General features: G+C 36.1%; 1 protein-coding gene across 8 annotated transcripts in view; it reads right to left on the bottom strand.

The window, feature by feature from the left end:
• The window catches only part of RBMS3 (RNA binding motif single stranded interacting protein 3), an 834,518-nt gene that overhangs the window by 109,991 nt on the left and 704,876 nt on the right, over nucleotides 1–19,651 (bottom strand). For 5 of the 8 annotated variants that reach the window (XM_056129462.1, XM_056129467.1, XM_056129464.1 and 2 more), the window contains exons 9-10: nucleotides 12,397–12,493; nucleotides 10,198–10,248 (exon numbers count right to left, since the gene is read on the bottom strand). In XM_056129462.1, the coding sequence (XP_055985437.1) occupies nucleotides 10,198–10,248; nucleotides 12,397–12,493 (148 nt within the window). The remainder of the gene's footprint in view (nucleotides 1–10,197; nucleotides 10,249–12,396; nucleotides 12,494–19,651) is intronic. The other 3 variants (XM_056129468.1, XM_056129470.1, XM_056129469.1) reach the window with 1 other exon arrangement.

Here is a 19,651-nt window from a genome sequence, read left to right as displayed (position 1 = left end):
TTAACCTTCCTTTAGTTTATGTGGGGTAGGTGGCATATTGTATTAATTTGCTTGTTATGGTAGGCCATCTTGGCTCCCTATAGTTAATCACACTTATTCATGTTATATTATTTTAATGTATTTGTTGAATTTGGTTCATTAAAGTTAGTTGAAGGCTTTTTCATTCATTAAGGATATTGATTTCTTATATTCTTTCCTTCCATCTTGCCATCCTCCTTCCTTCCTTTGCTTGCTTCTTTAATTTTTCTTCTTTCCTTTCCGCTTTGCTAACTTTTCTTTCCTTATATCTTTCCTTACCTACCTCTGTCCTTACTTTTTTGAGTCTCTATTGCTTTCATTTTTCTTGATTCTTTCACCTAAAGGTAAAGGTAAAGGCCCTCCCGTTGATCGTCGATTTGCTCGAGCCGGCCCAGTAACGTCTCCATTGGAGACTTTTGTTGTTACTGTGTTTGGCATATCGAATACTCTCAGTAGCTTGCCGGGCTCTCCGAGAGGGGCAGAGGAATCGAACTCGCATCGGCCATCTTGGCCGCTTGTAAGGCGAACGCCCTACCGCTGTGCTATTGTTCCAGCCATTTTCTTGTTTTATCTTTCTTCCTTTATACGTTGTGGTATTTTGCCTGCTTTAATTAGCAGGGTAATAGGTACTTCTGACTCCATAAAATGACTTCTACTTAGTGTTTTGAAGAATGTCTTTCTCTTCATTTTTTTAGAGAAGACTGAGAAAGAAGATGATTGGTCAGCTTTGATGTTTTGGTATAATTAACTAGTAAAATCATTTGGTTCTGATATTTTTCTTTGGGGGAGAATTTTTAATTACTGTTTTTTAAGTTTCTTTGTTTGCAATAGGTCTACTCAGTTTTATAATTTCCTTCTCATTTACTCTTGGAAGATTGCAAGATGCTAAGAATTTTTCAATTCTTCTAGGTTCTCCAAGTCAGTGGAGTCAGTACTTTGTAGTATCCTCTTCTCTTATGATCTGTTTTATTTCTATAGCATCTATTGTGGCTTCTTCCTTCCTTCTTATTTCTGATACCCTTATAAGGGTTTTCTCTCTCTTTTTTTCTTGGGAATCCTCAGTAATGATTTGATTTTTTAACTTTCTTAAAAACCTAGGATTCATTTATTTTCTTTTGAGATCTATAGTCTTATTTTTCTACTTCTTTTAGCTGTGCAAGTAGACCATTTGTTTAAAGATGTGCAAGTATATCATTTGTTTAAAGTTTCCTAATGTAAACCTATATTGCTGTAGATGTCTAGTAGTGCTCAATTTGCAATGTTATATTTGCTCTGATAGCTAGTATATCATTCTTGGTTTCAACAATGCATAAATTTCACATTGATTTTTTTTCATTGCACAAATAACTAATCAGTAGCATGTTGTATATTGTCCTTGAATTTGAGGTTTTCTCTATTTTTCTATTACTTTTTCCTGGCTTTAAAGGTAGAAAATGCCTTTAAATTATCTTCTACCTTTAAAGGTAGAAATCAAAAATGAAATTCATGCTTTTGAGATTATATACAATTTATGACAAGGAAATAGAGCTTGTTGTTCTTCAGTTTCGGATGAGTTGCGACTACATCATAGAATTATAAAGTTTTAGTGAGTACATTCTTATGTTAGTGTTGTGACTTATACTTAGTAACTAAGTACTCAGAAAACATAAAACACAGTGAATCCCAAATAACAGTTTCCAACATTCTTTTTATGTTTGATTTCCAATTTTATTACATTTTAATTTTAATATTAGTTAAGTACCTGTGTTGCAAACCATAATGCTCAAAAGGAAATGGTGAGAGAAAGGGAGAGAAAGAGAGAGAGGAAGAGAGAGAAAGAGAGAGAGAAGAAGAGAGAGAGAGAAGTGAAGTACCTATTGTAGAGGCAGATTGGGGGTGGAGAGTAAAAGGAGAAAAACTGTGGACATTGGTGTTGGGAAGTGTATACTGGTGAAAGAATGAGTGCTGGAACATTGTATTACCCAAATCCAATCATGAACAACTTTGTAACTGCATCTCATGGTGATTGAATTTTTTCAAAAGTGTTCAAAATAAATAAGAAATAACACTTTACTTGGAATATTGTTCAACTATCAGAGAAGATTAAATCTTTCCTTTTATGAAAACAAGGATATATAGGGCTGGAGCAAGTATACAGTGGGCAAGGAGCTTGCCACACCTGTGGCTGACCTGGATTTGATCCCCAGCTCCACATATGGCCCTCCTAAGCACTGCCCAGAGCAACCCCTGAACACAAAGTCAGAAATACTTTTGAGCAAAGCCAGGTGTGGCCCCCAAACAAGGGCGGAACTGGTAACTTCCATGCTAAGTCAAATAAATCAGGAGAAAAACAAATACACAAAGTGATTTTACCCATATATAGGATTCAGAGAAGCAATACAAGGGACCAGATAATTACCAAAAGAAAACAAACCCTTGAGTTCTGACTGAAAGCTCAGATTACCAGAGAAGAAAAATGGCACAAGAGAAAGGAATATTTTGATGGAGGGTGGGCTGGAGTGATAGCACAGCGGTAGGGCATTTGCCTGGCACGCAGCCTTTATGGCCGACTGGAGTTTGATTCCTCCGCCCCTCTCGGAGAGCCCAGCAAGCTACCGAGAGTATCTCGCCCGCACGGCAGAGCCTGGCAAGCTCCCCGTGACGTATTCGATATGCCAAACACAGTAAGAATAAGCCTCCAATGGAGATGTTACTGGGCCCGCTTGAGCAAATCGATTAACAACGGGAGGAGAGTGACAGGACAGTGACAGTGACAGGTGGAGGGTATATTGTTATAATATGTTAAAATGCACCTTAAAAAAGTCTTACAAACTGATATTGCCTCAGTTTTTAAAAAGAAAGAGAAAGTGACAGTTGAGAACATGAAAAATATTTTTTAGGGCCACAGAGATAACTCACTGGGCTAGAGTGAATGTCTTTAATATAGAGTGTCTAGGTTTGATCTCAACACTGCATAGTCCCCTGAATACTACCAAGAGTTATTGACAAGCACTGAATCTGGAGTAATCCCTAAGTACCACTAGCTGTGACCCCTGAACAAGAAAAAAAATGTATGGAAATAAGCTCCATAAATTTTATGCTTATAATTTTAACATTATGCAGAAACTTTAAGTATAAAATAATACATTTGTAATAAACCTTGTTAAGAAAAGATCTTTACCTAAAAGATAAATGGGTATGTTAGAGAGATATTATAGCAGGTAGGGTGGTTGCCCTGTGTATAATCAACCTGGCTTTGATCCCCACCACTTCAGATGGTCCCCCAAGCCCTAACAGAAGTGATTTCTGAGTGCAAAGCCAGGAGTAAGTTTTGGTATGTCCCACCAAAAAAAAAGTGTGTGCGGGGGGGCATGGCTGGGGTGGGAATAGACAAACTTAGAACTCAGACAAAAAAAATAAAATTAGTCCAGAAACAAAATAATTCAACTTCTCTAGGCCTTAGAAAAATAAATGTCAATGAGATACCATTAACCTGCTACCAAATTAACTTATTATTGGAAAACTGTCCTTATCCAGTGCTGAGGTCATTACACTCTTAACAACAATTTAATAATAACATATTTTAAAATTAACACTCTTAACAACAATTTAATAATAACATATTTTAAAACAAAATTATCCTGGCATCAGCAATTCAGCCTACAGGTAATTTATCACATATGGTCAATGCCACAGTCTTTGATTAAAAGCATGAATAAGAAATGAAATAAATAGTAAATTGTTTAAATACCTTTTGATGAATTTGTATAATGGTATAATATAAAATGTTGTAACAATCTAGATTAATATATGATTAATATTTAATATGAATGAGGACTTCCTTTTGCTAGGAACATCTAAAGCAAATTGAAATACAAGATTTATAGATTGATCTTATGTGTGTTAAAATTATACACTTATGCACATGCACAAATATATTTTTGCACATTATTTTGCATAATAGTAACTGACTAGAGAGTGACATACACATTTGCTTGCACAGTTTACTCCAGGAAAGTAGAAATGATGAGTAAACGGAGGTTTACTAAAAATTCTTTTATGTTATAAGTTCTTTGAATTATGACTCTTAATTTCACTGGTTCTTTTTATCCAAAATAAAAGTACATAATTTTTGAAAAAATTATTTTAGAATTTTAAACTATACAGAACAAAAGGGCTGGAGCGATAGAACAGCAGGTAAGACATTTATCTTGCACGTGGCTGACTGGGGTTCGATTCCTCTGCCTCTCTCGAGAGCACGGCAAGCTACCGAGAGTATTCCACCCACATGGCAAAGCCTGGCAAGCTCTCTGTGACATATTCTATATGCCAAAAACAGTAACAGCAAGTCTCACAATTTGTTGTGAGACGTTACTGGGCCTGCTTAAGCAAATTCATGAACAACGGGAGGACAGTGCTACAGTGCTACATAACAAAAAGCCCGCACAGATTTTTATGGTAGTTGGATATTTATAAGGTTTTTACTTATTTGACTTTGTACATATTTGCTTTATCCCAAGCAGTAAGTTTATTGGGGATAGTGGAGCATGATTTGAGCCACACCTAGCCGTCAGGGTTTACTCTGGCTCAGCACTCAGGAATCACTCCTGGCTGTGTTCAGCAGACCATATGCAATGCCAGACATCAAAATAGAATCAATGATGTACAAGAAAAGCACGTTCATCCCTGTACTAGGTTTCTGCCCCACCACAACAGAAATGTATTTAAAAGAAGACAACACTTAAAAGAGATGCTGCTCCAGATGGCCAGAAAGATAATGTACCACAACCGACACGATATAGGTTCCCCAAGGACCATCACCTGAGCACAGAGCCATGAGTAAGTTTCAAGCACTGTTGGGTATGGCGCACATGCGAGAGAGAGAGAGAGAGAGAGAGAGAGAGAGAGAGAGAGGTTTCTGCTAAATTTTCACACTCATTGGTATTCTCTTCTAGAAGTATAGAAAGAGTTGCAAACTCTAGGAATGTGAGTTGATGCTGTTTTGTTTTTATCTATTTACCTTAAAAACATTTACTGCTAGACATGTATTTGTTAAGTAGACTACTTAGACATTAAAAATATTCACTTTGATTTTTGATAATAAAATTTTGGATTATAATCTCTTCCCAACTCTGGTTAGCGTCAAAGAATCATAAAATCTTGCATTCTAGGGGCTGGAGCTATAGCACAGCAGGTAGGGCGTTTGCCTTACACGCAGTCAACATGGCCGACCCAGGTTCAATTCCCAGCATCCCATATGGTCCCCCGAGCAATTCCTGAGTGCATGAGCCAGGAGTAACCCCTGAGCATCGCCGGGTGTGACCCAAAAAGCAAAAAAAAAAAAATTGCATTCTAAATAAAATCCTAATAATTTAAATATTTTTTCCAAATTTGGTGGTGTGCCTTTTACATACAGAACTGCATGCTTTAATGCTGGAACATCAAAAATTATGTGTAAGTCATATCTCTGTAAGTAAAAAATGGCCAAGCTCAATACTCTGAAGCTTACTTAAACAACCTTATTGTAGAGAACAAGTTTATATTTGCTCTTAGGATGTACACCTGAGGCGTATTAATCATTAAAGTGAAGATTTTGCTATGTATCACAACCAATCACCCAAGAGTTCAATAAGGGTCTCGTGTGTTTCTTATATCATAATAATTAGATCATCAATTTTCAATTAAGTAAAAAGCAAGTCAATATTTTACCTTAAAATGAAATAAAGCTAACCACACGAAGAAAATAATATTTATGGGGGTCGGAGCAAAAGCACAGTGGGTAGGGCATTTGCCCTGCATGCGGCCGACCCAGGTTCTATACTTGGCATCCCATATGGTCCCCTGAGAACTGCCAGGAGTGATTTCTGAGTGCAGAGCCCAGAGTAACCTGAGCATAGCCGGGTGTGACACAAAAGCCAAAAAATTATTTATGATTCAAATGAGCCTAAGTAAAATTTCAGGAAATGGAACAATGTTACTTCTGAACTATGATTTTTTCTCTTTGTCAGCACAGGTTTGCAAAATATTAATTGTATTGAAGCATAGGTATTTCAATTGTGCATTCATCTGAGATTCTAATGTGACGTGCTGCTTATGTAGAGTAGATATTTGGTGCAATCCATCATCTATTAAAATTCTGTCAGTGTAATGCTGGGATTTCAGAATATAGTACAGAAGTCTGAGCTGAGAAGCAGCAAAGATAACCATTTATATTTACATAGTCAGCAATTTTACTTTCTTGCAGCAAAAAACTGAATTCTTAATTTAGTCTAATGGTGCTCTCTCTTTAATGTCTGTTCAGGTGAGGAGTAATAAAGGATAAACAAAAGTAATGTCACTTACTAAGTAATTTATGACAATTTTTGAGGGGACCCACTAACATACCAATATCTCAGAGCTTACAAGAGACCATTTTGTTACACAAACATTATCATTATAGTTATAACCCAACTGAGGAAAAGATATGAGAGTCAGGAAAAATTGCAAACAATAAGAATTAGTGAAATATATTTGAGATATGCAGATTCTGACACTGTATTTATATGTGTGGTAGTTTTAAATTTCTGACTTTAAAAGAAAAGGAGGTGCTTAAATTAAAAAATCTAATTAAATTTTTGTAGGGGGAAACATCCAGTGATGCTTGTGGACCTAGAGTCAATTCCATGGACTAAGGGGTCTCCAGGATTAGAGCCAGAAGTTCTGGGGAACAGGGACCATGTTTTAGGATTGACTCAAAATCTCCCACACATTCAGCAAGGAGAAACCTAGCACTGAAGCTTTCCCCCCTACCTTTTGAGATATCTTTCCAATCCACCATGGCCATTTATAAAGTATTGGGTGTCAAATAATTTAATAAGTGAAAAAAAAGTACAACCTAAGCAATTTGTCTTATTTATAATTGCAAAGGTCATTTCCACTAAACTCATTAGCATACTAAATTAAAAAAAACAATATGGAAGTGCAGAAAGAGGTGATTATTACTTTGTCTCAACTTTATCAGCTTATATTATATGGGCTGAAGCAATAGCATAGCGGGCAAGGTGTTCTTCCTTGCACCCGGCCGACCCAGGTTCAATTTTTCTGTCCCTCTTGGAAAGACGGCAAGCTACCTAGAGTATCTCACCCCCATGGCAAAGCCTGGCAAGCTACCCGTGACGTACTTGATTTGCTAAAAACAGTAACAAGTCTCACAATTTGTTGTGAGATGTTACTGGTGCCCACTCAAGCAAATCAATGAACAATGGGAGGACAGTGCTACAGTGCTATTTTATATCATTGGGCTTCTCTAAAGTATAACGTAGTCTACACATAACTGCCCTGTACTACACTGTCCTCCCGTTGTTCATCAATTTGTTCGAGCGGGCCCCTACACATAACTAAATAATAAAAATAAAATTTTATCTTTTACTATATTTCAGATTTTCTTTTTTTTTTTGTTCTACACCTGGTAGTGTTCAGGGCTTACTCCTGACTGAGGATGGATCACTAGGAGGTCTTGGGAGAATCACAGGAAGTGCTAGGGTCTAAACATGGGTTGGCCGTGTATAAGGCAAATATATCTCCACTGTACTATCACTGAAGTACCGTATATTTACTTTATTGTAAAAGATGCACAATTATTTCAGCATTGTTTTGTCAGTATTACAAATGAGGACATTGCAGCTCAGATATTTAACAACCTAAAGAAAATTAACTAAAGTTCAATAGTTAGGAATTATTTTCTTTTCAAAAGATTCTAAGCTAAAATCCATACGATTAGTCATCTGGCCATTTATTAACTCTTTTTAGATCAAAATATTTGGTTTCCTTGCCTTCATATGCTTAAGCATGTCTGCTTTTTATTCTCATAGAGTGATGAGTTAAGCCTTACTCAGCTGGGTCAAACTTTATGTGAATACAATCAAGTTAGAGGGCAAAAAATTGATGGTAAAAACTCTGGGTTTCCATAACAGTGTTTAGTTAGTCATTTGTTTCCATGTTAAAGACAACAAGGTTCTGGGTGGCCCAGCCACTTCAGTTCCCTGGAATCTTCCCCAATCACAAACATTACATTTTAAATTAAACTATCAAAGCTTAAACATGATGCTCATCTAGTTATGGGAAGTGATAAAATACCAGCAAGCAGTCACTACAGCAAGTAAGATTCAATGGAACAAATTCACACACACACACACACACACACACACACACACACACACACACACACACACACTGTTGCTAAAGGGATACAGAAGAGATACAAATTACCTATAAATGGGCCTAAAGATATGAAAGGGTGGAGGAAGAAGTCATGAAATACTAAGTTCCTAAGTAAGATAAAGACGCTTAAAAACACATCTTCCCCTCTCTTTACTGCTCTGAAGGTGCAGCAGAGTCTTAGTTTAACATCTGGAAAACGGCTCAGATTTTACCAGTTGTGCATTCCTTTTGGCTATGAGCTAGTATTCCTACTCTAGGGATGAACACAGTATTATTTTTGTAAAAGTAGCCATTGCCTTCTAGAAATTCTCATCATCAGAACTTGGCAAGACCTCTACATTCCCAGCTTAGGCTGTTGACTTAATGTATACTGTACATTGGCTTAGAAGCATCTATTGAATTCTATCTTATGCTCTGGACAGAAAAATATAACCTGGATTTCTTGTATGTTGATTCGATTTAAAGAACATATACCAGATGAACTCAGGAAGACCTCTAGGTATGTAAATAATAGAAAGTAGAGGAGGTTGCAAAATGTGGTAAAAAGTTCTGTCGCAGCAAACTACCAATATTTTATTCCTTAAAAACAAACCATATTGCATTAGAAGGAATTTGGGATGGTCCTTTAAAAAATAGATAATACTCAAATATGAAAACCAGGTGTGGTGATCCTTTGAATCCCAGAAGTAGTTTCTGAGTATTTAGCTTCCTGATTTTTAACACATGATACCCTTATAGATAGTTAATTTTGAAGGGTACAAACAAAATATTATTCTTTCCTTGTTAAACTAAAATATTCAATAATAATAAAAATAGCAATGTGTAATATACCATAATTAAAAAATATATTCATGGAAGTTCTTAACTGATCTTCCCCAAAGTACTTTTGAAAAATTGACAGATGTACCTGAGAGATAGCACAACTAATAAAGTGCTTGCCTTACATTTGGCCAACCTAGATTCTATCCCCGGCAACCTATATGGTTCTATCAGGAGTGATTCCTGATTGTAGTACAAAAGCAAGAATAACAAGCTCTGATCAATGCTGGGTGTGCCCCGCAAATCAAAAATAACAATAATTTAGACAGGAAAAATAATAAAGGTACAAATATGTGCATAGTCAGAAGATTGGGTATCCTGAACCTTGTCAAACAACTTTCAGCTAGGTTCTTCTCTCTACTCAGGTATTTAAGAGTGTAACTCTATTTAAACCCCCAGACCTTCTATTACTATACAGGTAGAAAACTGGGAAGACCAAGTCAAAAATAAACAGAACCATCATCCTTCAATCTAAAGTCTAACAGAATATGTAGTTTATTTTTTACTGTAGTCTATGTAATATTGTACCACAAAATGCAAAAAGTAGTAACTAGGTAAAAGTTCAAATATTTTGGAAAAAAATTCACTACTGAAGATTATAGCTCTAATCCATTAACAGAGAGAATATATATCCACTTTGCAATCTTTCTATAGATCTTTCTATTAGTAGCCAACTACTTCCATATTTCAAAAACATTGCTTTGTGTCAACATTTGGCTATGATACTCAAAACTTCCCCCAAAGCACACCAAAATACATTAGTGAAAACAAAGCATAACGGGAGAAGAAAAACAGTGTGTCTTTCCTCTTGTAATGGATTTAATCGTCCAGAATGCTGAGCTCCTGCCTGAAGAAATGTCCCACTCATAACAAATGGTAGAGAAATCAACTCGGAAGATTGAAGGTTATTTCTTCCATGTGGTTCTCTCTTTCTCTCTCTCTCTCTCTCTCGCTCGCTTGCTCGCTCACTCGCTCTTGCTCTCTCTCACTCTTATAGATTTTCCTTCTAGATCTAAAGTACATGCTTTTGTAGAATTTCAGGAACAGCTTTGCATCTGAAAACTATGGCTGCCTGAAGAGGTACTGAATAAAACAAAAACTTTACCCCAAAGCTTCTATGCATTACAAAGCTTTCACTTGGATAATAGAAATATTTAGCCTCAGGTGACTGAGAACACTTACTGTTGGTTGCATAACGTATGGCGGATGAGGCATCCATGAAGTACTCTGGACCTATGCATCAAACAGCATTTATTAGCACAAAGCAATCACAGAGAGAACTTGGTTCTTGAGTTCAGTGGAGTCACACTAGGTCATAAGAAAGTGGAGTCCATCTGACTTTGCAGCTAATTAGTGCTCAACTAGAGCACTAGGATTCTTGGACCTAATTAATTCAGTCTCTGAATTATGCTAATAGATAAAGCAAAATCTTACTTCTCTGAGGCTAGTTGCAGTACCCACATGGATCATACTGGGTATGGAAGCATATTATAAGGCTGATATTAAAGACCAAAGTATCAGAAGGCCTCAGATATCTTCTTTCTAGAGCACAACTCCCTGGGATACCCTGGCAAATAATTAAGGAGTTAGGAGTTGACACAAAGACTTACTTTAATGTCTTTAGTTCTAATTTCAAATTCTTAAGCGACTCTGTTAGAATTATAAATTAACCAGAAATTTGGGAGAATGCTTTGGGTTATACCCATATTCAGAAAGTCCCTAACTTTTTCCTCTTGTGTCAATGGGTATGAGAAATAGAAATTACTATTTCTGCCAGCTAAATATTATAAAATGCTCCTTTCATCAGCCAAATGAGAAAGTCAGCTTATAACAGCTGACTGTCACATACAGAAACTTGAAGATTTTGTTTTCGGTGTATTTCCACCAATAAAATTGCTAATGCACTTTACATTTTAAAAAATTGTTGAAAAGTGAAAATCAACAACATAGGAAATTGCTCTAATTCTCTTTTTGAGAAAAGGGAACTGGAGTTAAATTCCACTTAGGATCCCTCCCAAGTGAAATCACTTTTTTTTGTGGATATTTTAGTCATTTCACCAAATTGCTCTACACTGGGGCTCAATGGGTGGTCTTGGCTGAAACAGAGGCCAAGATTCTGAAGGAAAAAAAAGTGGCAGGCAGTCCTGCAGGAAGAACAAAGACTGAACTGCACCTGCATCTAGCCTCATGGGTACCAAGAAAAGGTAATTAAGAAATCAGGGAATCTGAGACCCTATAATACAATTTACATTAAAGGGTATTCCATCTGCCCACTGACATGTCTCAAGAATCTAAGTGCAGAAAAAGAATGAAAATAATCTGCTTCAGGGGGATCGTTTAGGAAAAATGCACGTAGTCTCAAATTCATTGCTCTGACAACTAAGACATCTTGAAAAGAAGTATGTAGTGGCTTAACAAGGTGAAACTTCACTGAATTAGCAGCATCAGCAACATTACAGTTTTACCCAATGTAAAACATCCACCCAGCAGTCTGCAAAATGAAGAGAAACACAAGCATGCACACTCTTGCACTCTCTCTCTCACTCTGTCTTTCTCTCTCCAAAGTTTTGAAAAATGACACTGGAAACTTAGGATTTACCCACATTCTCTAATCACAAGATGTGTCGGAAGAACAATATGAGGTAAAGAGAAGCAGAGAGAAATACTGTGTGTTTGATAACTCAAAGAACTAAGACAAGGAATCTTTTGTGAGAGAGAATCAACAATTTTAATTTACCCATTCACTTAGAATTAACCAACTACATCTGTCCAGGACACACATTGAGTCTCAGAATTTCTTATGTTTCAACACATGAAACCCCTGAGGTCTGTTAGCCTCTTTGGAACTAAGAATGAAGTAAGAGCAAGGAGTAGGACTGACTTTTTACCACTTCAGTAAGCTTCCCCATTTCTTGGGGGAAATGGTCTAACAACATGTATCCATGTAGTATTACACAGATACACAGGACTCTAACAAAATGAGATGACAACAAAAAAATTACTGGAGTGAGTGAGGGAATATTAAAGCATGATTTTAGAACATACACAATAAATAATATGACAAGCAAAATAATATACAACAAACAAAATAATTTCCCAGTGGCAAGAAAGTTGCACTAATATTGGCTGTTAAGTAGCATAAACATGGAAACTCAGCGAGAAGAATGTAAAGCATGGTGAATTTTATTATTCAGTGAAATAAATGCAAAAAAAATTCTTGAAATTGCAGTGTAATTGATAGTTTGAGTATCATGACATTAAGATTGTGATTAAAATTATGAGGACAATTAAAAAAATTAACTGTGTCCCTTTTGCCTTTATATAACATGTCTATTTTTGGCAAGAAAGACATCTTCTGAGATGCAGGTAAATCAGACATACCTGGTATGTAGAGACAGGGGAAGCAGCAATGAATGGCGTGATAGATGTCTGTGGAATCATGCGGTTGGTTGCAATACTGTACGGTGAAGAATAAAATCTGCAAACAGAAAACAAACAGAACAAAAAGAAGATTTGTGAAACCACTGCATGTCTAACTGCTAATATAACGTTACCACGCACTTCTGGGAAAGACAGAGTTTCGCCCTATTGTTTTGCCACCAACTGTTACCAGGATATGAAGGAGATTTATAGGCTTTGATTCCACAAAGAGAAATAATTTTTTCTGAATAAAATGACAAATTTAAGCCATAAAATTGGCTGCATAAACTCTCTCTTATGCCAGATGAGTGGAACAGTATGTTTAAGCAATGGGGAGAAAAGCTAAGGAACATATATTCTAAAAATGCAACGCCAATACTGTTCCAAAGCTCTTGGAGATAATGGCAAAATAATAACACTAAGTTTTATAAAAGAAACTGATATTACATACATGTAAATTGCAGTTATCTTCTCATTCAGGAAATAGTTTTGGATAATTTTTACTAGGAATGAGTTGACATTCTCCCATAGAAACTAAAATCATTTTTTCATAAACAGAAAAGACAGTGGATAATTTTAGATAATAGTATTGTGTTTTTGACTCAGTTAAGCCATTGGTTGAGACTCTGGACTTATGCTTTATACTCCTGGAGTGCACATAAGAAACAGAATTGCCTAGTCTGGGTTTTTTCATTGACCATTTGTATAATGATAAGGGGAAAGCTATGAACAAGATAAGGGCATTGCACTCCAGAAAAAGGAAAATTCTTCTGGAGATCTATTATAAGTTGGTTTCTAGCAGAAGGAACATTTGTCTATCTCTGCTTAGTCTGTAACATAGAATCCACGAGTTAATTAATATCTGAATTATTCACCAAAATTTTAAATCCTACTTCTCCATGAGTAAGTGCAAGGAAAGAGTGGGTAGCCAAAGAAGAGATATACTCAGTTGCATTAATAGAGTATTCAATGGTGTGAGAAAAGATTGAGAAAATGCACACACTTATTCCATTTTGCTATTCCTTTAGCTAAAGTCAACTACTACCTTAATATTTTTAATTTTTTGCATTTTAGGGATGTCATACTTGGTAATGCTTGGGGGACAATATGTAGTGCTGGGAATGAAACCAAGGTTGGCTTTGTGCAATAGAGAGTCTGAGAGAGAGGGAGAGAAAGAGAGAGAGAGAACCTTACACAATGTACTATCTTTCTGACCACAACTTTTAATTTTAATAAAATAACAATGTGACTCAATGGGGTGGAATTTGGTGAGACAAATTTTTCATTATCTTTCTAGGTCACCAATAGTTTGACTAGAGAATCACATAAGTTACCTTTCTATAGAAGTCTTTCACAAAATTCACAGTGAATGCAGGAGGGTTGAGTTTCAGGATTAAAAGATTAAAGGGGGAAATTCTTTTAACTTAGATTCTATGAAAATTTACAAGCAAGGACCTGGGAACTAGGATTTATTATATCTGGCTCTCATAAAGAAGTATAATTCCATTCTTATTTTGTTTTAAAAAGTGAGACTGAAGGTATGATTCTGTTGTACACTGAATCTTTTCTACACATAGCCTTCAAATATTAGAATTTATAGTATGTCTTTAAAGAAACTACATTGACTAATAACTATTAGAATGAATCAAGAATTTTTATTTGATAGTAGTAGTACTGGTAAATATTCAGAGAAAATGAATTCTCAATCCTTGCTGTTAGAAAAATGTAAAATAGTATAGCCATTTTTGGAAAAGAGTTTGGCACTTTTCATATAAAGTTAAACATACACATGCAATTCAACAGTTCCCCTGGTTTATATTATATTAAATGAAGATAAAAGCATCTTGTAATTACACAGGAACCTTAATGTGATGATTACTGCAGGTTTATTGATACTTTCAACCCCCCCTCCAAAAATGAAACTACCTACATGTCCTTTAAGTGAGTGGATAAACCAATATATTTTGACAATGGGATTCAGTTTAGAAAAAAAAGGAAGAACTCCTAATATATTGACAAGGAGACCCCGGCAAGCTACCGAGAGTATTGGATATGCCAGACACAGTAACAACAAAGTCTCCAATGGAGACGTTACTGGGCCCGCTCGATCAAGTGAGATATGCTAAAAAAGCAGTCATTCTCAAAGCCATATATCCTGCAACTCAGTTTATGTTACATTATAGAAAATGCAAATAACATTTAAAAAATTGTCTATACCAAAGACTGAAGTTGGAAAAAGGAGTTATTTACAGAGGGTCATTAAGGGCATTTGGGGATATGATGCAGTTGGATTATCTTGTGTTAACTATGTAGTCCCATAGCTGCACGTGTTGGAACTCAGAATTGTACTGTGCTGAAGAGAGTGAGCCCATAATTACTCAATATGAATGTTACTACATAGATGTAAGTGATTTGAAATATCAGTTACTGGAAAGAATTTTCCCATCCACCTATAAAAATACCAAGCATTTGCAATGTTTGTCAAAAATAGGTATGACTATAAATATTGCCAATTCCATCGATTTCTCTGTAGACCCAGTGAATTGTGTATTATTTGAACTTCAATGAGATGGCAACCCTCCAATGACTTTCCATTGAAATAAGAACAAATTTTAAACTCCAGGTAATGAGTAGAACAATTAGATTAAAAGTTCTCATATTTCCTCTTACCTTTCAGCCCACAGTCAACTAGGATCTAACCAAACTGGTCCTCTCTCACACTATCTTGCCATTCTCACTCTTATCTTCTTTCACTGTACTTGAACTTCCCTCTGCTTAAAATATTCATGTCTCCAAACACCCACTAGGTTAACTCTCACTTTTGGTCTCACTCAGCTCATTTCTTCAGAGAGGCCATGGGGAAAGTAGCAACAACCACATTGCCCCGGTTGTATCTTGTTCCTTCCTTATGTTTATCCTGTTGTGATTATCACTGTTCAAAGTAGTAATTTTAAACAATTCTTGATGTATATCTCTGTATATCTATCTATCTATATATATATATATCATAAAATGAATATACTATATACTGAATATGTGTACTTGCAAAATTCATGTAGTACTGGATGAACAGTGTGACTGTATTTGGAGTGAAATCAGGCCATAGGGTGCAATATTGATCTGAGATTAGTGTCCTAATGGAAAGAGACACTAAAGAGCTCTATCCTTACCCTCAGCTCCTCCTCCCCACCCCTCTTCTTTCTTTCCTCCTCTCTCCCTTTTTTCCTCCCATTCCCTCTCCTTCTCCCCACCCCATTTCTGCTTCTTCACTTAAATTGAAGGAAATACCATGTGAGGACATAATAAAATATCATCTATCTAGAAGTCAGGAAGAGAATTCTTACTAGCCTTAACTTGATGTTGACTTCTAGCCCCCAACACTATGATAAAATGTTTCTTTTTTTCAATTTAATTTTTTTTAATTTAGGCACTGTGATTTACAAAGGTGTCCCTGATAGTTTCAGACAGACCGGGAAGTGAAATGAATGGAGGAGAGAAAAAGGAAGAGGTAAGTAGGACAAAAAATTTCTATTATTTCTAAATTTCTATTAAATTCACCCCTTTAGTGGTATTTTGTTACTTCATTACAGGTGGCTAATACAATGTATATTCTTACTGCTTTTTTCTCTAAAATATCAGCTGGAAAAGCTGAGATCACATTGGCTGTGTTGCTTAGAAAAGAGCCTGAGACATGATAGATAAAGAATTTAGATTCATTTAAAAAAAAATGAGGGACTGGAGCAATAGCACAGCGGGTAGGGCATTTGCTTTGCATGCTACCAATCTGGGTTCGATTCCCAGCATCCCATATTGTCCCCTGAGCACACCAGAAGTGATTCCTGAGTGCAAAGCCAGGAGTAACCCCTGAGCATCTCTGGGTGTGACCCAAAAAGAAAAAATAATGAAAGAACAGCAGAGAAAATAAGTAGCAAATGATTACAAACAGTATTACAATGCATGACATCAGAAATATAGATGGGTCCCAAAGTTAGTAGAAAAGTGAGAAATAAAAGCCCAGGAAAGGTAGACCAACATCACTATTAGTTATTATCTGTAACTGTTCAATGGAAATCTAATGCCTGCTATCTAAGAATGGAAAGATGTTAGTAACTAAAGCAAAGCAAAACAAAACAAAACAAAAACCTTAAAAATAAAGAATCCCAGTCTTTCTTGGACACAATGGTTGGAATGCTGTATGTATAAAATCTTACCATGTTATGACAGTATTGTAAATCTCTGTCTAAAAAATTAATTGAAAAATAAAAAATCCCTTCTATAAAAATTAGAGCTTGCATTTTCTAAATTTCCTCGAGGTCTTTGACACAACTTTTTTTTTATAATAAAGTGAATAGTAAACATAAAAATGTATTTGGGGCACATAATGGTACACCCATGGCCACATCATAAACAGCTCTTCTCATTCAATATGCAATGTTTTAACTTCTGCCAGAAACCCAGGTACAGCTTCTCAGGCTGACAGAGAGAATCACACATCACATTTAGTGTAGCTGGTTTATTTTCTGAAATGTACCAATTGGAGTATTAAAAATGAAAGCAATAAGACTTGGATTGACAGGCGGAGTTTACAGGAGAAATCCATGGGGAAAACAGAAAGCAGAAACATAAAGAAACCAGCCACGTAAACTGATACTAACAAAGGGAACCCTAGGGGGGAAATTTAATGCATTTTTGTTCTATCTTCTCTAATCCTATCCATCAAACAAAAATGGTATTTCATACTTCCCAGCAAGTTCTAATACTGCCACTTATCAGTGAGACAATACTGCCACTTGTCAATGAGTCATTTAGAACAGGAAATATACTGGGAAGAATGCACTCGGCACAGCACCTTGATCCCCTAATTCGGGTGCTCTAAAGAAAGCTCTTCCCTAGTCCACACATAAACCAGATGAATTTACAGGAAACCCTTGCTGAACCGTCATGAGAGGCCGCTATTGAATCTGAGATTTGAAAGGATCCATCTAAAGAAAACACACTAAGCAGACTGCAAGTGAATGCTACAGCAGTTCTCCAGTTCTTTGCATTTGGTCCTTGCTTAATCTGAAACTTAAACCACTTTCACTTGGAGCTGGAGAGATGTAGAAGGGTTAGGGTTAGTCTGGTATAGTGTCAAGCTCCGGTTTGATCCCTTACACTTTATATGGTCCTCAGCACCAAATGTGATCCTCTGAGCACCTCTAGGAGTGATACCAGAGTACAGACCACTGGGTACTGCTGGGTGGAGTCCAAAACTCATAAACAATAATTAATTAAAACCCACTCTTCTGAAACCATTATTAAAAAAATACAAAACACAGAGAGAAAAAGCAAATGAAGCTACACCCAGGGTGAAACCAGAGAGAATTGATCAAACTTTTTTAGTTCTGATCACAAAACTAAAGTAATTCTAAACCTGTAATTTTATATTTCTATAATTGATAATATATGTTCTCTGCCTTAAAAACGCTATTAGAGAAGACTGGGAATGAATTTCCTACTAAACCATTTTCTTGGGAATAATTCAGTCTCTTAAGAGATTTTCTTTTTTTTTTGTTTGTTTTGTTTTTTGCTTTTTGGGTCACACCCGGCGATACACAGGGGATACTCGTGGTTCTGCACTCAGGAATTATTCCTGGCGGTGCTCAGGGGACCATATGGGATGCTGGGAGTCAAACCCGGGTTGGTCACTTTCAAGGCAAATGCCCTACCCGCTGTGCTGTCACTCCAGCTCCCTTATGAGATTTTCTTTGCTAAGATTTATAGAGCATTGTGTGCACAGTGATTATTCTCTTTATTCTTTCCCTAGCAATTCTAAACTAGAAGTTTGTTCTCCGCATAAACCCTAGAGATAATTCTGGATCACAACTGGGTGCTACTTGTATCTAGTGGATAGGGATGTGAGATGTTACTAAATGTCTTGTAACACACACAAATAAAAACTCCCACATAAAAATTTATCTGATCCAAATTAAAAATATTATCTGATTGAAGCTAAAAAACAGCAACTTAGGAAGATGAATTAGTTATTTCATGACACATTTTTTAAAAAATAATACCAAATGCCAAAGTAGCTAAGAGAAGCTAAGTAAATTCTATCTATAAAACTCAGAGCTGGTATTTTTAAAAGTTGGTATTTTTAAAGAATGCAAGGAGTTACTTGATTCTCTGGTATTTAAAGCAAGTGGCCTGCAGAAGTCCAAAAACCACAGGTCTAGGTCATTAATAGGACATGATTTTGCCTGCAGTAAAGTCATCTTCAGGGGATTTGGCTGTCAGTAGTAATATGGTAAAATCTTATTTCACTGACAATAAAAATAACATGAATATATCAATAACCCCAGGGTAGAATATTTTTTATTGTAGAAAACCCGCACAAAATCCTATTTGCAGGCTGAAATAAACAGTCCTGGCTAGTCTTTCATGTCCACGGGCAATATCATTAGAGTCAGAACCATGAATACTATCCTCAGGGTAACACAATAGCACAAGATTAATAAGTTATTGGTCATTTTTATTGTAATACCAACATATCCTTCACATTAGATTTCCTTTCTAGTATAAAAAGATAAGGTTTCTGTGTCACTTAATATCAAATGCCCATATAAAATAGCTGGCAAACCAATGCTATAGAAAACAGTCAGTTTCACATCTCTTCTAAGAATGAATTTTATTCAAATAAAACAATCCGAGAGGCAGTTAGATTGCAGGCCTTAGTGAAAAGGGCACATAGGAAAGATGAGATTTAGAATATGGGAAGGGATTATTTCCCACCTCCCCTACTCATATTTGAAAGTGATGGAATTTCATATTGGGCTTCTAAAAATGCAATAAGGCATAAGTAATAACAAATTATAGAGTTAGGCTAGAGAGCTCTGAAGGGAGAATGGACATTTTTATTCTTGGTGGTTAGCTTATAGGAAAAAAAAAAACTTTACTTTTTACTTTCCCAGTGTTACCTAGACACTTCTTTAGCTTAACCTTCAAATCCTTGGATAGATGTGCATTGAACTTAACATTAATTTGCTTTGAGGCAACACCTGTCTGTGCTCAAGACTTACTGCTGGCTCTGTGCTCAGAGATCACTTCTGGTAGTGATCAAGAGAACATATGCAGTTCTAACTTCAGTCAGTTGCACATAAGCCAAGATTTTTATCTATTGTATTGTAGCTCCAGGCCCTGAACTTTTTTTTCCCCCTGAACTTACTTTTTAAATAAT

This window comes from Sorex fumeus, unplaced genomic scaffold (genome assembly GCF_029834395.1).
Source record: "Sorex fumeus unplaced genomic scaffold, SorFum_2.1 ptg000072l, whole genome shotgun sequence".
Classification (NCBI taxonomy): Eukaryota; Metazoa; Chordata; class Mammalia; order Eulipotyphla; family Soricidae; genus Sorex; species Sorex fumeus.
Note: the sequence above shows the minus strand (reverse complement) of the source record. Positions and strands in the feature narration are given on the sequence as shown.